The sequence below is a fragment of the Aotus nancymaae genome, unplaced genomic scaffold (genome assembly GCF_030222135.1).
Source record: "Aotus nancymaae isolate 86718 unplaced genomic scaffold, 86718_ANA_hifiasm-v0.15.2.pri h1tg000014l, whole genome shotgun sequence".
In the NCBI taxonomy this organism is placed as follows: Eukaryota; Metazoa; Chordata; class Mammalia; order Primates; family Aotidae; genus Aotus; species Aotus nancymaae.
In genome coordinates this window covers 121,352,491-121,368,034 of record NW_026988425.1, presented here as the reverse complement: position 1 = coordinate 121,368,034, position 15,544 = coordinate 121,352,491, and the positions used below count along the sequence as shown (strand labels likewise).

The 15,544-nt window shown below is 37.0% G+C and overlaps 1 protein-coding gene across 5 annotated transcripts in view; it reads left to right on the top strand.

Moving 5' to 3' along the window:
- Positions 1-15,544, top strand: part of FANCI (FA complementation group I) — a 72,311-nt gene that overhangs the window by 35,408 nt on the left and 21,359 nt on the right. For 4 of the 5 annotated variants that reach the window (XM_012463863.3, XM_012463866.3, XM_012463864.3 and 1 more), the window contains exons 13-22: positions 1,430-1,610; positions 3,689-3,776; positions 5,862-5,992; positions 6,450-6,520; positions 7,807-7,921; positions 9,694-9,816; positions 12,465-12,533; positions 14,000-14,101; positions 15,063-15,257; positions 15,335-15,456. In XM_012463863.3, the coding sequence (XP_012319286.2) occupies positions 1,430-1,610; positions 3,689-3,776; positions 5,862-5,992; positions 6,450-6,520; positions 7,807-7,921; positions 9,694-9,816; positions 12,465-12,533; positions 14,000-14,101; positions 15,063-15,257; positions 15,335-15,456 (1,197 nt within the window). Of the gene's footprint in view, positions 1-1,429; positions 1,611-3,688; positions 3,777-4,939; positions 4,965-5,861; positions 5,993-6,449; positions 6,521-7,806; positions 7,922-9,693; positions 9,817-12,464; positions 12,534-13,999; positions 14,102-15,062; positions 15,258-15,334; positions 15,457-15,544 lie in introns of all 5 variants that reach the window. The other variant, XM_012463867.3, reaches the window with a different exon arrangement.

Sequence of the window (15,544 nt, the reverse complement as noted above, 5' to 3'; positions counted from 1 at the left end):
AGCCAGTTTAGACAAATTCATTTAAAACCACTTGAAAAACATCAGTAACTATCTTGGTTTTTATTTTAATTTCAGGATATACATAAACTGTTGTAATAGTCTTTACTATGTCATGTTTTCTTTGTACATTAAATATATTTTAAATTTTCATAATTTATGCATGGTTTACAGTAGGTCTCTTCTAGGCCTGGAATTCTTATTTATTAATAGATTGAATTTACATGAGCTTTGCAGTAGGGCAAATATGAAATTAGAGTTTATTGTTTGAGTGTTTTACCCGTTGATAGGCCTTAAAGCTTTTTAATCTTTATATTTGGTTATTGTTTTTCCTGAGGTTTATAGTTGTGTCTCCAGTATTTTCCCAACCCAGTCTCTTCAATTTGGGCTAAAGAAACAGTACTAACTAACCAGGAAATTCCTGGAAAGCTGCCCATCTTCTGTAAGTCTCAACTGTCATAGGACTTGAAAGCATTTCCATGTATAATTAGCCTGGAGTGGGTACTTGCCACCAGGTGGGACCAAACCTCAGCAGGGAGAGATTTGGATAGCCTCATTAGATCCTTTGAAATAATTGGTTGGTTAGTTGCACATGCTTGCTCCAGTCAGTTAATGAACCTTTAAATAATGCATTCTCCATTTTATGTAATTGAATTTTTGGCTCTCTAGAGTATGAATATTGTTAACTCTGTTAAAGTGTTATAATTTATCCATAACTATCTAACTATCTACTTCATTCTGTAGTGCTGCATTATAATTTGTTGCAATTTAACAGATCTAATAGATAAAGGTTATATGCATGTTATTTCCACCGTGGGGTATATAACATTAAGTGGTATAAAATCACCAATTACTCTACTCTTTTACGAAAGATTATTTGTAGTTTTAGCTCATGCTGTTGACACCAGATCACTCATCCATTTATGCTATGAATATCTACTGAGTTTCTTTTATAAGCCACCTTTGTGCTAAGCAATATGGGTAAAAATATGACTATGCTATGACCTCTATCCTGGAGAATCTCTGTCTATGGAGGCGAGCTAATTTGTAAGCCTATACATAAGTGTTGTCAGTGCTGTTGGGTAACAGAAGAGGCAGCAATGAACTTCTCATCATGAAATCTTGAATGGGAACATCTAAGCATTATTATATTGAAAGATTCCAGTTTCTTTTGCATGTTTTTGAATATTCTTTAGCTTTTGGATTTTCCCAGTATTCTCTCTGTCACTGGAGACCACTTGCCTGCTGCTCCCATTATGGTACATTTAGGAATTCAGAATTCTGTCAGACGGTGTGTGAAAAGAAAAGGTTTATGTGCAGAGTATGTTGGTTACCCAGGTCAAGTTTGGGAAGTGTGTAATAGGCCAGTGAATGTAAAGGTAAGATGTCTTACTAAGTTTTTCTTTTTTAACTAAGCTTTGTTTTCTTGCAGTGTTCATAGTTGGGACCATGTTACTCAGGGCCTGGTAGAACTTGGTTTCCTTTTAATGGATTCATATGGACCAAAGAAGGTTCTTGACGGAAAGGCTATTGAAACGAGCCTGAGTCTTTCTAAAATGCCAAACCAGCATGCGTGTAAGCTTGGAGCTAATATCCTGTTGGAAACTTTTAAGGTGAGACACTATTTTGGCAACCACTCCCTAATTTTGTTTAAATAATCCAAGTAGGGCTTGGCATTTGCCTGGGAATTTGGTGGACAAGGAAATTTGAGTATGTATTAGTTTGACAGAGGATGTATGACAGAGATTCGGATAATATTGAAACATAGATCCAGTTTGATGGAATACTTACTTTCTTATTCTTTTATGTAAGTTTTTCATTTATTCCTATTAATCCAATTGTTTCTGACCTAGAAGTTTGAATATAAGATAGCTTTTTCTTGATTTTTCTCTTCTTCCAGCAGTAAACCATTTCTGGTTTTTGTTTTATTTTGTTTTAATGCTGTTTTTTTACACAGAAAAAAATTTTTTAGGTCACTATAGAACATCAAGCCTAAAGAATCATGCTTTTAAGAATTTTTACTGAAAATAAAAAAAGAATCATGCTTGGTCAGGCGTGGTGGTTCATGCCTATAATAATCCCAACACTTTGGGAGGCTGAGGTGGGCAGATCCCATGAGCTCAGGAGTTTGAGACCAGCCTGAGCAATGTGGCAAAACCTCATCTCTACAAAAAATACAAAAATTAGTCAGGCATGGTGGCACACACCTGCCATCCCAGCTACTTGGGGGACTGAAGTGGATCACTTGAGCCCAGGAAGTCAAGACTACAGTGAGCTGTGTTTGCACCACTCCACTCCAGCTTGGGTAACAAAGTGAGACCCTGTCTCCAAAAAAAAAAAAAGAATCATGCTTATTGGTTCATTGTTCTTAAAGAACACAAAATGGGAAATTTACACTTTTTGACAATATTACCAAATTATGACCAATACCTCAATCTTAATTTCCGCAACAGCTTTCAAAAATGTATTTTCTTTTGAATAAAAATATGCTAGATCATATCTGAGGTTAAAAACTCTGCTAGTAATTCCTCTAAGTCTTCTTGATGTTCAGTTTAATGCAGCTACACACCAAGAGTATCTGCTGAAAACGTTATTTAGGGCCAGGTGCAGTGGCTCACGCCTGTAATCCCAGCACTTGGGAGGCCAAGGCAGGTGGATCATTTGAGGTCAGGAGTTCGAGACCAGCTTGACCAACAGGGTGAAACCCCATCTCTACTAAAATACAAAATTAGTCCTGTGCAGTGACGCGTGGCCATAATCCCAGCTACTCAGGAGGCTGAGGCAAGAGAATCGCTTGAACCCGGGAGGCAGAGGTTGCAGTGAGCTGAGATCGCGCCACTGCACTCCAGCCTGGGTGGGTGACAGAGTGAGACTCTCTCTAAAAAAAAAAAAATGTTATTTGGGAGGCTGATCTAACTGTAAATCTAGTGTTCTGATCCAGAACTATGAACTAATTATTAGAATTTATTGAGAGTTGTAAGTGTATTTGATGATATAAGTGACCTTGCTTAACAGTGATATGGTTAAAGACATTATCTTTGAGTATGTTTTTGTTTTTAAATTATTTTTTCAAAACTAAAGAGGTTTTATTTGATTTCACATAGATGTCAGCTCTATCGAGGCATCTTTATAAATTACTACTAAGTCATTAACAGTCTGAGGTCTGGAAGAAATTAGTCTGTACTATAAAGTAATCAAGTTCAAGTAAGAATTTTAACTAAAATTCATCTGAAAATTCAGAATGCATCTTTTTAAAGGCAACTGCTATGCTTCTAGAAACTGAGAAAGGGGTTAGGGACGATTTTTTAAGTTTCTAGAAATTTTCATGGGCTTTTACATTTTAATTTTTAGAATAAAAGTTATGTATACTGTCAGGAATATGGATGTTGTCCTGTAATGGATACCTAAGTAGAATTTGTCCTGTTTGATGCTGGACCGTATATGTAGCAATACTTTAATGTGATCTGTACTTTTAGGCTAATAAACATAGTATTTACCCTACTAATGACTCATCTAAGTGCAGAACAAGGGGAAAGTTGAGTGATTCTGTCTTTCCAGATGATTCACATTATATTCTGATTTTTTGAGTTTTACCCATATCCAAACTGTTCTTCATCTGGCCTGACATGGATTGATGTACTTAAAAGCTGAAGTTCACCCAGTAGTATTTTATTGGTTCTGTTCTTTTTAGATCCATGAGATGGTCAGACAAGAAATTCTGGAGCAGGTCCTCAACAGGGTTGTTACCAGAGCGTCTTCTCCCATCAGTCATTTCTTAGGTATTAAACTTTGAAAGGGTGAATAAAGTTCCTAGAAGTATTTTCCTTTAAATGTCATAATCATTTGGTCCTGGAAAAAAATTTTAATAAGAGTTTAAATGCAGTATCTTTAATTGGATGTCAATAAAGCAAATCCATTTATGTTGCCTGTGACTGTCAATTGTCAAGAAGGCTGTAGTTGTCAGTAAGGAAAGCAACATTTAACCAATAAGTAAAACTTCCATTTTGCTTCAACATTTTCTCTTTTTCTCAATACCTCTCAAATGAGTGCTATCCTTCTGCTGCCACTCGTTGACTTTCTAGTCTCTTTAGCCTTAACATTCGGATTGCATAGCGTTTCTCTCTGGTAACCTCTGAATTTGCTGGGGTTTTTTTTGTTGGTGGTGGTGGTGGTCTGTTTTCTTTTTTTAACACAGTTTCACCCTGTTGCCCAGGCTGGAGTGTAGTGGCACAATCTCAGCTCACTGCAACCTCTGCCTCCTGGGTTCAGGCAGTTCCCACGTCTTAGCATCCTGAGTAGCTGGGATTACAGGTGCACACCACCATGCCCAGATAATTTTTGTATGATTAATAGAGGCAAGATTTTGCCATATTGACCAGGCTGGTCTTGAACTCTTGACTTCAGGTGATTCGCCCACCTTGGCTTCCCAAAATGCTGGGATTACAGGCGTGAGCCACCATGCCTGGCCTGAATTTGCTGTTTTTAATACATAACTCTTAATGTCTAAATTTACTGGCCTTAATCACCAGTTTTTAAAATTTCTCTCTATCATTCATCATTGTTTATAATTCCCCTGAAACTTTTTAAGTTCTTTGATTACTCCAAGAGTTTACTTCTTTTCCTGCCTGTGACCAGTGTTTCTTTTACATCAAATATAATACAGCCCCCTTCAAACAAATTTTCCTTTCCATTGCTCCTGTTTCCGTTATTTGAAGCATGACTCTCCAGGTCCTGGAGGCCAGAATTACCTTTTATTTTCTCAAGCATACTTAGTACCTAAGTTCTGTCATTTTTTCCCCTTATACGGTTATTTTTTCTGTCTTTTTATTCCCTCCTCCCCACAACCTCACATTTACTGTCTAGTTCTTATTCTTACAACCTTGAATTTAGACAGCTGCCACAGCTTTCTAACTGGTTTCCTGGCCTTTTCTTCTCCCTGCAGCAATTTAACCTGCATATTACCACAGGTTAGTATTCCTAAAATAACACTTTATTACTCAAAAATCATCAATATGTTCTTTAATAAATTATCAGCCCTTTATCCTGACACTGAAGGTCTTTGACAGTTTGATCCCAACCTACATTTCAATGTTAAAGTCAGTTATTTACTTTCCTGGATTCTTCACCCCAGCATCATTGATTTCCCTACTGTCTTCCTAATATGTCTTATACTTACCTTTCTTATATCTTTACTCATAGTTTCCCTTTATGTATGTAGGCCTTTCTGGTTCTTTGTGCATTTAAATGTTCCCCATCTTTTAGAACCTGGTTTAAATTCCTTCTCATTGCTTTCCTAATATATACCAATTCATAATGATCTCCTCTTCCTTTGAACTCCTATTTAAACTCTCTTTACTATTTGGTTGGCAATAAACTATGTTTGGAATTTTTAGATATTTGATATTGCTCTCTGATTGACCTCTTTAATTCTTTAAAATTTTTTTTTTTACTTCCAACTAAAGTATTAAAATTTTTGAAAAAAGACGTTTGATACTTTCTATGTTCCTAATAGGACCATATTATGCTTGCATGTCATAAAAATTCAGAAATACATATTGATTTATTTTAGCTTAGACATATGAAGATGTGTGCTACTACTTATGTCTAGGCATTGTAATAGGTTTTCTACTTTCTTTTAGGCAGTTTAATTTTTATAAAAATTGAAACTATCACAGAAAAAAGCTAAAATTATCCTGGTTACATTGGAGAAAAAGTATATGCAAAATGAGTAGAAATTTGTATTGCAGTATACTTGACTTACTTAAGAAAGGAAACAAAAGACTACATTTCTTTCTCCGTATTTTTCTTTTATTTCAAATATCTTCAGTTATTTGAGGCAACTGATTGTAGATTCTGTTTTTCAGACCTGCTTTCAAATATCGTCACGTATGCACCCTTAGTTCTTCAAAGTTGTTCTTCTAAAGTCACAGAAGCTTTTGACTATTTGTCCTTTCTGCCCCTTCAGACTGTACAAAGGCTGCTTAAAGCAGTGCAGGTAAGTCTTCAGATTCCCAAGTAACTCGCCGAAACTGAGGTTTAACTGTAGTGGAATTGCATTTCTGTATAAATATGTATATCTAAGAAATTCTATTCCCCTTTAGTCTGAAACATAAAATTTGTATTAAAAGGGCAAAAGCATTGAGCAAGACTGTTTTCCATTCACTATCCATAGCACTATTCTCTGAACTCATTTTCAAGTTAATGAAATAATTCAAAGTCTCTTAGAACATTATTGAGTACAAGAGATTTACAAAGGCGTTCACAGCCAGTTTCATTTTACTGTCTCAGCGTATACTATTGCTCTTGTTAACTGTAATAAACATTAAAACATGGATATAAAACAGGAGTACGCTTCCTTCTAGAAGCCATATGGTAACAGTATTGGGTAGAAATGAGCTCAGGCTAATAAGCAAACTTGTTCTGTTTTTACCTAGTGATTATTTCTTTTTCAGCCCCTTCTCAAAGTCAGCATGTCAATGAGAGACTCCTTGATACTTGTCCTTCGGAAAGCTATGTTTGCCAAGTATGTAGCATCTTTTTATATGATAGGAAGATGTTGCCTTCTAATGTTGGGGCTAAAGCTATCGCTGCCATCTCCTAATACCACCTGTTCAAAGTGGTCATGCAGATTCCTAACCCCACAGAGCAGTTTCATCAAATAAGGCATTGTGCTGAGTGCTCTGTGTGCTTTTTTCATTTGGTCTTCAGAACAACCCTATGAAGTAAGAAGTACTACAGTTCCCATTTTACAGATAAGGAAATTTAGGCTTAGGGAAGATGAGTGACTTTCCAAAGGTAAAACAGTAGTTGGTGGTGGAGCGAGGATTCAAAGTCAGGTCTAACATCAGAACTTGTGATGTCATATACGCTGCTGTACTACACTAGAATAATCTTCAGGATAATGTTCTAGTGCCAAATACTCTGAAACCTGACCTGGCAGCAGTTCCAAAGGGGAAAGCACCTTAGTCAAGAAGAGCATACTTAAGAATCTCATTTTAGTGAGCATCTGAAGTGTGATCTAGAGGCTAGTAGATAAAATTAATTGTTGAGAGGAATGAGTTTTATTTGTAGCCTGTTAGCTCCTGACATCTCTTCCTTTATTTCTTAGTATGTAAGCTAGAGATGATAATACTGTTTCCTCAAAATATAAGACGGTAATATGTGAAAAGCATTTGGTAATTTAAGGATAAGATGCCCAATTAATATCACATTGGCCATATTATAATATATTCATGGGTGACCAGAGGAACAACTAAGCCATCTGCTATTATGTTTGTTTTAGAATTAACAGTTTTTATTACTCCTCACCCAAAGGCATGGCTAACAGACTGAGATATTATGTTGTCACATCTTTAACATGAATTAATTGTTGAGCCTCAGTGAGATGAGTGTGACATTTTCTGGAAGGAAAGTTTACATGACATCAGGTACTACATTCTTCTGTGATAAAAGAGCATGTGAAGGGAAGCACTCCTCCAAACAGGCAAAATCAGCAATTTCTTACATTTGAGTAACCAGCCAATTTTAGTCTCTCGGCACTCTTATTCTTACTCCTCACATAGACTCGAGAGCAGGATAGAAAGAAGTAGAGTATCATGAGTTAAGTAATGAAAAAAGTTCAGTTTCTGTACTGTAAATTCCTTTGAACAGCTGATACCTTATTTCAAGTATATAAATTCACTTTGTTTTGCTCTGTGCTTCATTGTTTATACATATTCCTTCTCTGTATGGAACTAGCTGGATTTTTCTGACCCAGAGCATATTCCTGTGAAATAGTACTGTTTGTTAACTTCTCTATTTCTGAGCTAGCCAGCTTGATGCCCGAAAATCTGCAGTTGCTGGGTTTTTGCTGCTCCTGAAGAACTTTAAAGTTTTAGGCAGCCTGTCATCTTCTCAGTGCAGTCAGTCTCTTAGTGTCAGTCAGGTAAGGATTGTTTATGTTAACTCATGGTGTGTGCATATCATTCACATGCATTGATGGAATAAATGCACGCTGTTGCCTTTTATTTCTGTTACGGTTGTAACAACGATCCTGGAACTAAAGAGTCTGATGATGATGATGATGGTGATGATGATATTGGCTAACACTTATCAATGGCAGATTTACTGTATACTGTACTGTGCTATCTGGTATGGTGGCCACTATCCTCAAGGTGGTTGTTGAATAGAGCACGTGACTGAAATGTGGCTAGTGTGCAAAATTCATACCAGATTTTAAAAGAGTGTAAACATCTAATAATTTTTAATATTGATTATACCTTCAGATAGAATTTTGTATGCGTTGGATTACAGAAAATATTGAAATGATTTTACCTCTTTCTCTTTACTTTTTTAATGTGGCTACTAGAAAATATAAAATTACATATATGGCTTGCATTTGTGGTTCATATTATATTTCTTTTGGATAGCACTGTGCTAGACTGTGCTAAAGTGCTTTACATTGATTATCTCATTTAATCTTCACAGCCGTCCTCTGAGGCTAGATACTATTATTGTCCCTATTTTCTTATGTTAATTTATTTACTTTGCACATATACATCTGTTACACCTTGTAATCTGAGAAAACAAACCTTTTTATAATAATATGGTAATCTAGGCTTTGGAGCAATAAAATTGTCTTCATAATTAAAATGAGGTACTATAAGATTTATAAATAGGAGGCATATTTATATGTAACATTTTCACTAGGAATCCTCACTTTATTGCTTTGGTGTAACTATATAAAGCTATTGTCTATAACATATAACACAGATTAAATATTAGGAACACTAGGTATCATTCGTGTGTTATTATCCCCATTTTAAGAATAGGGAAACTGGCCAGGCATGGTGGCTCACGCCTGTAATCCCAGCAATTTGGGAGGCTGAGGCAGGTGGATCACGAGATCAGGCGTTCAAGACCAGCCTGGCCAATATAGTGAAACCCCATCTCTACTAAAAATACAAAAACTAGCTGGGCATGATGGCGGGCACCTGTAGTCCCAGCTACTCGGGAGGCTGAGTCAGGAGAATTGCTTGAACCCAGGAGGCAGAGGTTGCAGTGAGCTGAGATCACGCCATTGCACTCCAGCCTGGGCAACAAGAGCCAAAACTCTGTCTCAAAAAAAAAAACAAGAATAGGGAAACTGAGACTGAGCCAGGTTAAATAACTTGCCCAAGGTTATCTAACCAAGAAAGTGTAGAAAAAGGATTTGGCCTAAGGCAGTATGTGATGCCTGGTGTAAGGATTAGGTTTATAATTGCTGATTTTATTATATAATTCACACAAAGAATGGCAATTCTAAACAAAAGACTGTCTTCCTCTAAACCTTTCTAGAATTTGTAAAAGAGTAAGATTCTTCTAGCTCTTGAAGAAATCTGAGAACTTTTAAATAAAATTATGTATATTATTACTACTGGATTCTAATGGCTTGAAATGAGCTGTGTGCCTTCCTAAGCAATTGATATTGTCAAGGAAACCTTAAGGAATGAGGAACAGTTAATTTTGTTAAAATGCTTAGAAATTCTCGTATTCCAAACCAGAATAAGAGTGACACTTATTCTGCATGGTAATGATTATGCTGCCTGTCTCATCCTGGGGTTTGGCATGTGAAGAAAGCTAAGTGTAAGTTTTTTTGACCAAGAAATTAGGCTTATTTAGCTCCTGTTAGAAACTGCTTTCATAAAATAGACATGAGTTGGCCTGTCTTCCTTTCAGGTTCATGTGGATGTTCATGGCCATTACAATTCTGTCGCCAATGAAACTTTTTGCCTCGAGATCATGGATAGTTTGAGGAGATGCTTAAGCCAGCAAGCTGATGTTCGACTCATGCTTTATGAGGTAAGTCAGTAGAATGGAAGGAATGTAGCAAACCCTCAACCAATAATTCATTTTATTTTAGTACATTTTTTCCTGATTATAAAAGCACTGTAGATATGCTCTTATTTGATGTAGTCAGCACCAGTAGCTAGTGATGTTTAGTCAAAAAAAGTTGTTTAAAGCAGGGCACAGTGGCTCACGGCTGTAATCCCAACACCTTGTGAGGCCAAGGTAGGAGGATCAAGCAAGACTCTGTCTTTACAAAAAATAAGAAAATAAAAAACATTAGCAGAGTGTGGGGGCATGTGCCTGTGGTCCCAGCTACTCAGGAGCCTGAAGCAGGAGGATCCCAGGAGTTTCAGGCTGCAGTGAGCTGTGATCACACCACTGTACCCCAACCCAGGCAATAGAGTGAGACCTTGTCTCTGAAAAACTTTTTTTTAAGGTTTTTAAGGTGAGGAATCATAAAACACAGTTGATATACCTTAAACATTTTATTTTAATTTGAAATATTTAAATGTACTATTAATTTGCCACAAGTCCTTTATTTTGCTTTGTTATTGAGTGCAAGTTTACTTCCTGTCTCTCAAACCCATAACCTTAATTTATTGCCTATAGTTTCAAATTTATGTTTACCGAAAGTAGTATAAAAACTTTAAGCTACTTCAGATACAATGTAGTATAAATATCTTTTAGATAGCTTCAGTTTTTTTCTCTAACTTTTTATAATTGTCTTACCCCTCATTTATCAGAAATTGGTTTTAGAGACTGACTTTCCAAACATTTAACTTAGTTTTTTTTTCTTTGAGACAGAGTCTCACTCTGTTGCCCAGGCTAGAGTGCAGTGACACAATCTCAGCTCACTGCAGCCTCTGTCCTCCGTCTCCCGGGTTCAAGCAATTCTCCTGCCTCTCAGCCTCCTGAGTAGCCTGGATTACAGGCGTGTGCTACCACACTCAGCTGATTTTTGTATTTTTAGTTGAGACGGGATTTCACCAAGTTGGCCACGTTGGTGTCGTGCTCCCAGCCTCAAGTGATCTGCCTGCCTCGGCCTCCCAGAGAGTTGGGATTACAGGCGTGAGCCACTGTGTGCCTGGGCTAGCTTAGTTTTTATAAAAGCAATTTCTTTTTTCTTTTTGGACTGGGTTTTCAACAGTTTACGTCTGATTAAATCACTAATTTTTATGACAGTATAACTACTGACTTGTGATTAGCATATAACTCACCTAGTGGATATTGTGTTAGTATGCATGAAAACAACATTCATCTTTCTGTACATTTTCATCAGAGCTCTTAGGTGCCTGGGTACACTATCAATGAGCAGTAGTATTTTGAGAGGAATCCTTTTTTTTTTCTGAGCAGTAGGTCTCAACAGTGGGCTTAAAATACTCGGTAAACCGTGCTATAAACAAATGTGCTATCATGCAGGCTTTGCTGTTCCATTTACAGAGCATAGGCAGAGTAAATGTAGCATAATTCTAAAGAGCCCTAGGATTTTTGGAATAGTAAATGAACATTGACTTCAACTTAAACTTACCAGCTACATTAACCCCTAACAAGACAGTCAGCCTGTCCTTTGAAGCCAGGCATTGACTTCTTCTCCCTAGCTAAGGAAGTTCCATATAAAATTTTCTTCCAAAATAAGGCTATTTCATCTACAGTGGAAATCCATTGTTTAATATAGCCACTTCCATCAATTATGTTAGCTGTATCTTCTGGATAATTTGCCTCAGCCTCTCCATCAGCAGTTGCTGCTTCACTTTGTACTTTTCTCTTTTTTTGAGTTGGAGTCTCACTCTGTCGCCCAGGCTGGAGTCCAGTGGCGCAATCTCAGCTCACGACAACCTCTATCTCCCCAGTTCAAGTGATTCTCCTGCCTCAGCCTCCCGAATAGCTGTGATCACGGGCATGCGCCACCACGCCCAGCTAATTTTGTATTTTTAGTTGAGACGGGATTTCACTGTGTTGGCCAGGCTGGTCTCAAACTCCTGACCTCAGGTGGTCCTTTTGCCTTGGCCTCCCAAAGTGCTGGGATTACAGACATGAGCCACTATGCTGGGCCTGTATCTTTTCTTCAAACAAAAATTTTTTTTGATCAAGTCTCATTTGCTTTTACTCATGGATGAACTGTATAACCTCTTTTTCAGGTTCCAGAAGGAAAGTTCTCCCCAGGATTATTAAATTTTTTTGGAGACAGAGTTACGCTCTGTTGCCCAGGCTGGAGTGCACTGGTATGATCTCAGCTCACTGCAACCTTCATGCCTTAGCCTCCTGAATAGCTGGGATTATGGGGATTTGCCACTACTCCTGGCTAATTTTTGTATTTTTAGTAGAGATAGAGTTTTGCTGTGTTGGCCAGGCTGGTATCCAACTCTTAGCCTCAAGGGATCTGCCTGCCTCGGCCTCCCAAAGTGCTGGGATTACACGTGTGAACCACTGTACCTGGCCTCCCTAGGATTTTAATCTGGGCAGATCTTAACTAAGACTAGGAAATTTGGGGTGGGAAAAAAATATGGTCATTTATATTAGGGCATTTAGGACCATCAGATACAGTCTCAGTAGTAAAGAACTGAGAATAGGATAAAGAAAGTATTATTTTAAAGTTGTGATTGTCCAAATCATTAGTATCTCTGTTAAAGTGCTTATTTCTTCTCTTTGATTCCTCTTAGGGGTTTTATGATGTTCTTCGAAGGAACTCTCAGCTGGCTAATTCAATCATGCAGACTCTGCTCTCACAGGTAAAATACATTTTTATGGATAGAGGGAAAACAGATAATGAAGGATTGAGAGACAATTGGTGTTTTTTAGACCTTTCAAAATATAAAATAATTTCCAACTAATACACTGGTACTTTATGAACATGCTGGGGGTTTGTGATGCTGTTCTGGGTTGTCTCGTCTTGGTTACCACTCATCTGCATGCCAGAATACCATCATCTAGCAGTTATCCCTGTGAATCAACAGTCTGTATCCTAAGTCAGAAGGACATTTTGAAGAACTAAGGACTATCAGCAGCTAGATCCATTATATTTCTGAAAGAAAAAAAGAAATCCGAAACAAATGTAGCAAAATGTTATTTCTTAAATCTGGGTAATAGATACATGGATATCTTTTAGGTTCCTTTCTGTACTTTTCAGTTAACGCGTTTTTAAATTATGAAATATTTCAAAGGACCATCAAGATTAGAAGAATTTATATAAAGACTCTACCAGGAGGTTTAAATTATGAAATATTTCAAAGGACCATCAAGATTAGAAGAATTCATATAGAGACTTTCTACCAGGAGATTTAAATTATGAAATATTTCAAAGAACAATCAAGATTAGAAGAATTCATATAGAGATTCTCTACCGGGAGGGCTCCTCTAGGCTCCTCTAGACCCCTAGTCTATCATTTTGTTTGTTCTCTCTCTGTCAATGCCATTGCTTTGTGATAGTTATGACATTTCATTTGAAATTAAGGTCTCAGATGTGTGAACACTACTGGAAGGTCCCATACTATCCATCAAAAGCTTTTCATTTGGCCTTGGGCTTGATCCTATATGAAATTTATATTCTGTTATATTTATCTTTCAAACTGTAATCAACACATCTACATTCACACATTTAACAAAAATAGAAAATTATATTCAAAGGCATAGATTAGTGCTTTCTGACTCAGGTTAATATGCAGACTAGTAAAATTCTGCAGACTCCAAAAGTTAAAAGGAGAAAAATAATAACTAATATTTTTTCAGCTCTCTTATATGCCAAATACTATTTGAAGTACTTTACATGTATTGTCATGTTTAATCCTTATACAATGAATATTAATAATATCCTCATTTTTAAGATGAGGAACCAAGGTACAGATACCTTTATAAAAACCAGTAATAAGTAGTGGTACTGGGATCTTGGACTCAGCCAGTCTGAGACTCTGGATCCTATATTTTTAACCTCCAAGTTAACTGAAAATGTTGAGTGCATGTGCAAGTTTAGGAACAGAAGGAATTGGAATAGGGAAGATGATTCTAATCAGTACAATACCCAAAGCAAGAGCAAAGGATATGGGTGAGCCAAAGCAATCAAAACTTGGCTGCATTGTCCTTTGAACAGTTGGGAAATGTGTCTTAGAAGACATTAGACATTAAAGATACCTTTCACCTGACAAGTTAAAAAAGTAAAAAGCATTTATGAGCCAGGATGTCTTTTTTTCTGACTATACAGTTAAAACAGTTCTATGAGCCAAAACCTGATCTGTTGCCTCCTCTGAAATTAGAAGCTTGTATTCTGGCCCAAGGAGATAAGATCTCTCTACAAGAACCACTGGTGAGACTTTTATTCTTCCTTCAACCATTATTTTTACCGTTAAGGATAAGGTTGATCTCCGCAAAAAGATACCTTTCACTGTGAAACTCTATTCCTGTTTTTTCCGATGAATGTTTACTTTTAAGTCTTCCTTGCTTATCATTTCTGAACCATTATAATTTTGGATCTATTGGTAAGTCATCTCCATGTTAGCCCTTTACTAAATCAAGGCTTCCCCCAGAGAGCATCTTATCTCATTTATGAATCTTTGATTACCTGCACTAAATATACTTTAGAGTGGGGAAAGTGATGATGATGTCACCTAGGAACAGATGAACCTAGGAACCTGCCTCATTAGTCCAGAGGAAGTATATGATTTAGGCTGAACCAGGATTGGCACTGTCGAACCTTCAGAGGAGCTAGGCCTGGTTGAGTTTCTGTTCTTATCTAGCCTCAGAAGAACAGGGAAGAGGATAAAAATGGAAACTCCCACCCCAAGCAACTTATAACTAATGGCAGAAAAAGAGGAGGAAGTCTTTCAGTTGCCATATCTTGCCTTCATTTCTGTGCCTTCTGTGATATGAAATGTCCTCAGCCTAGATCTAAGATACTGTGTTTGTCTCCTAAAGATTCCCTCAACATAAACCTCTATCTTTAGAATAGTCTCTGGGACTCAAATAAACTAGAGAAGATTTAACTTCACCACCTAGCTCCAGGGTTATTTGTTTCAGACCAGAGACAGCACATCTAATGTTGCATTTTGAGGTGTCAGCCACTTAGGCCAATTTTGGGGGGGAAGCATCAGAAAAGCATGCTGCTATTCAGTTTATTTTCCCAGTTTTGTTAATTTAGATGGACTTAATTTGTAATACTGAGTTCTTTTCTTTAGCCTTATAGATAAGAATTACTTGCTGGTTATGAATACCTTATAGGTTATCCCTCAACACTCACGAGTATTTAATTTATTTATTTTCTCCTACAGGATTATCTGCTGTGTTGTATTCAGCATTGTTTGGCCTGGTATAAGAATACAGTGATACCCTTACAGCAGGGAGAGGAGGAGGAGGAGGAGGAGGAGGAGGAGGAGGAGGAAGAGGCATTCTACCAAGACCTAGATGATATATTGGAGTCCATTACTAATAGAATGATTAAGAGTGAGCTAGAAGACTTTGAACTGGTAATTGCTAAGTCCTCAGCTGTATTGTATGATGGGGTTCTTTAGTAGCTTATTAATTTTTATCTTGTGTCTTTTAGGATAAATCAGCAGATTTTTCTCAGAGCACCAGTATTGGCATAAAAAATAATATCTGTGCCTTTCTTGTGATGGGAGTTTGTGAGGTTTTAATTGAATACAATTTCTCCATAAGTAATTTCAGGTAAGGTATCGCTATAACTCCACTTGTAATTTGATGAATTCTCCTTTTTATTTATATAATTTTACTCTATCAATATTCTAGGCAGTAA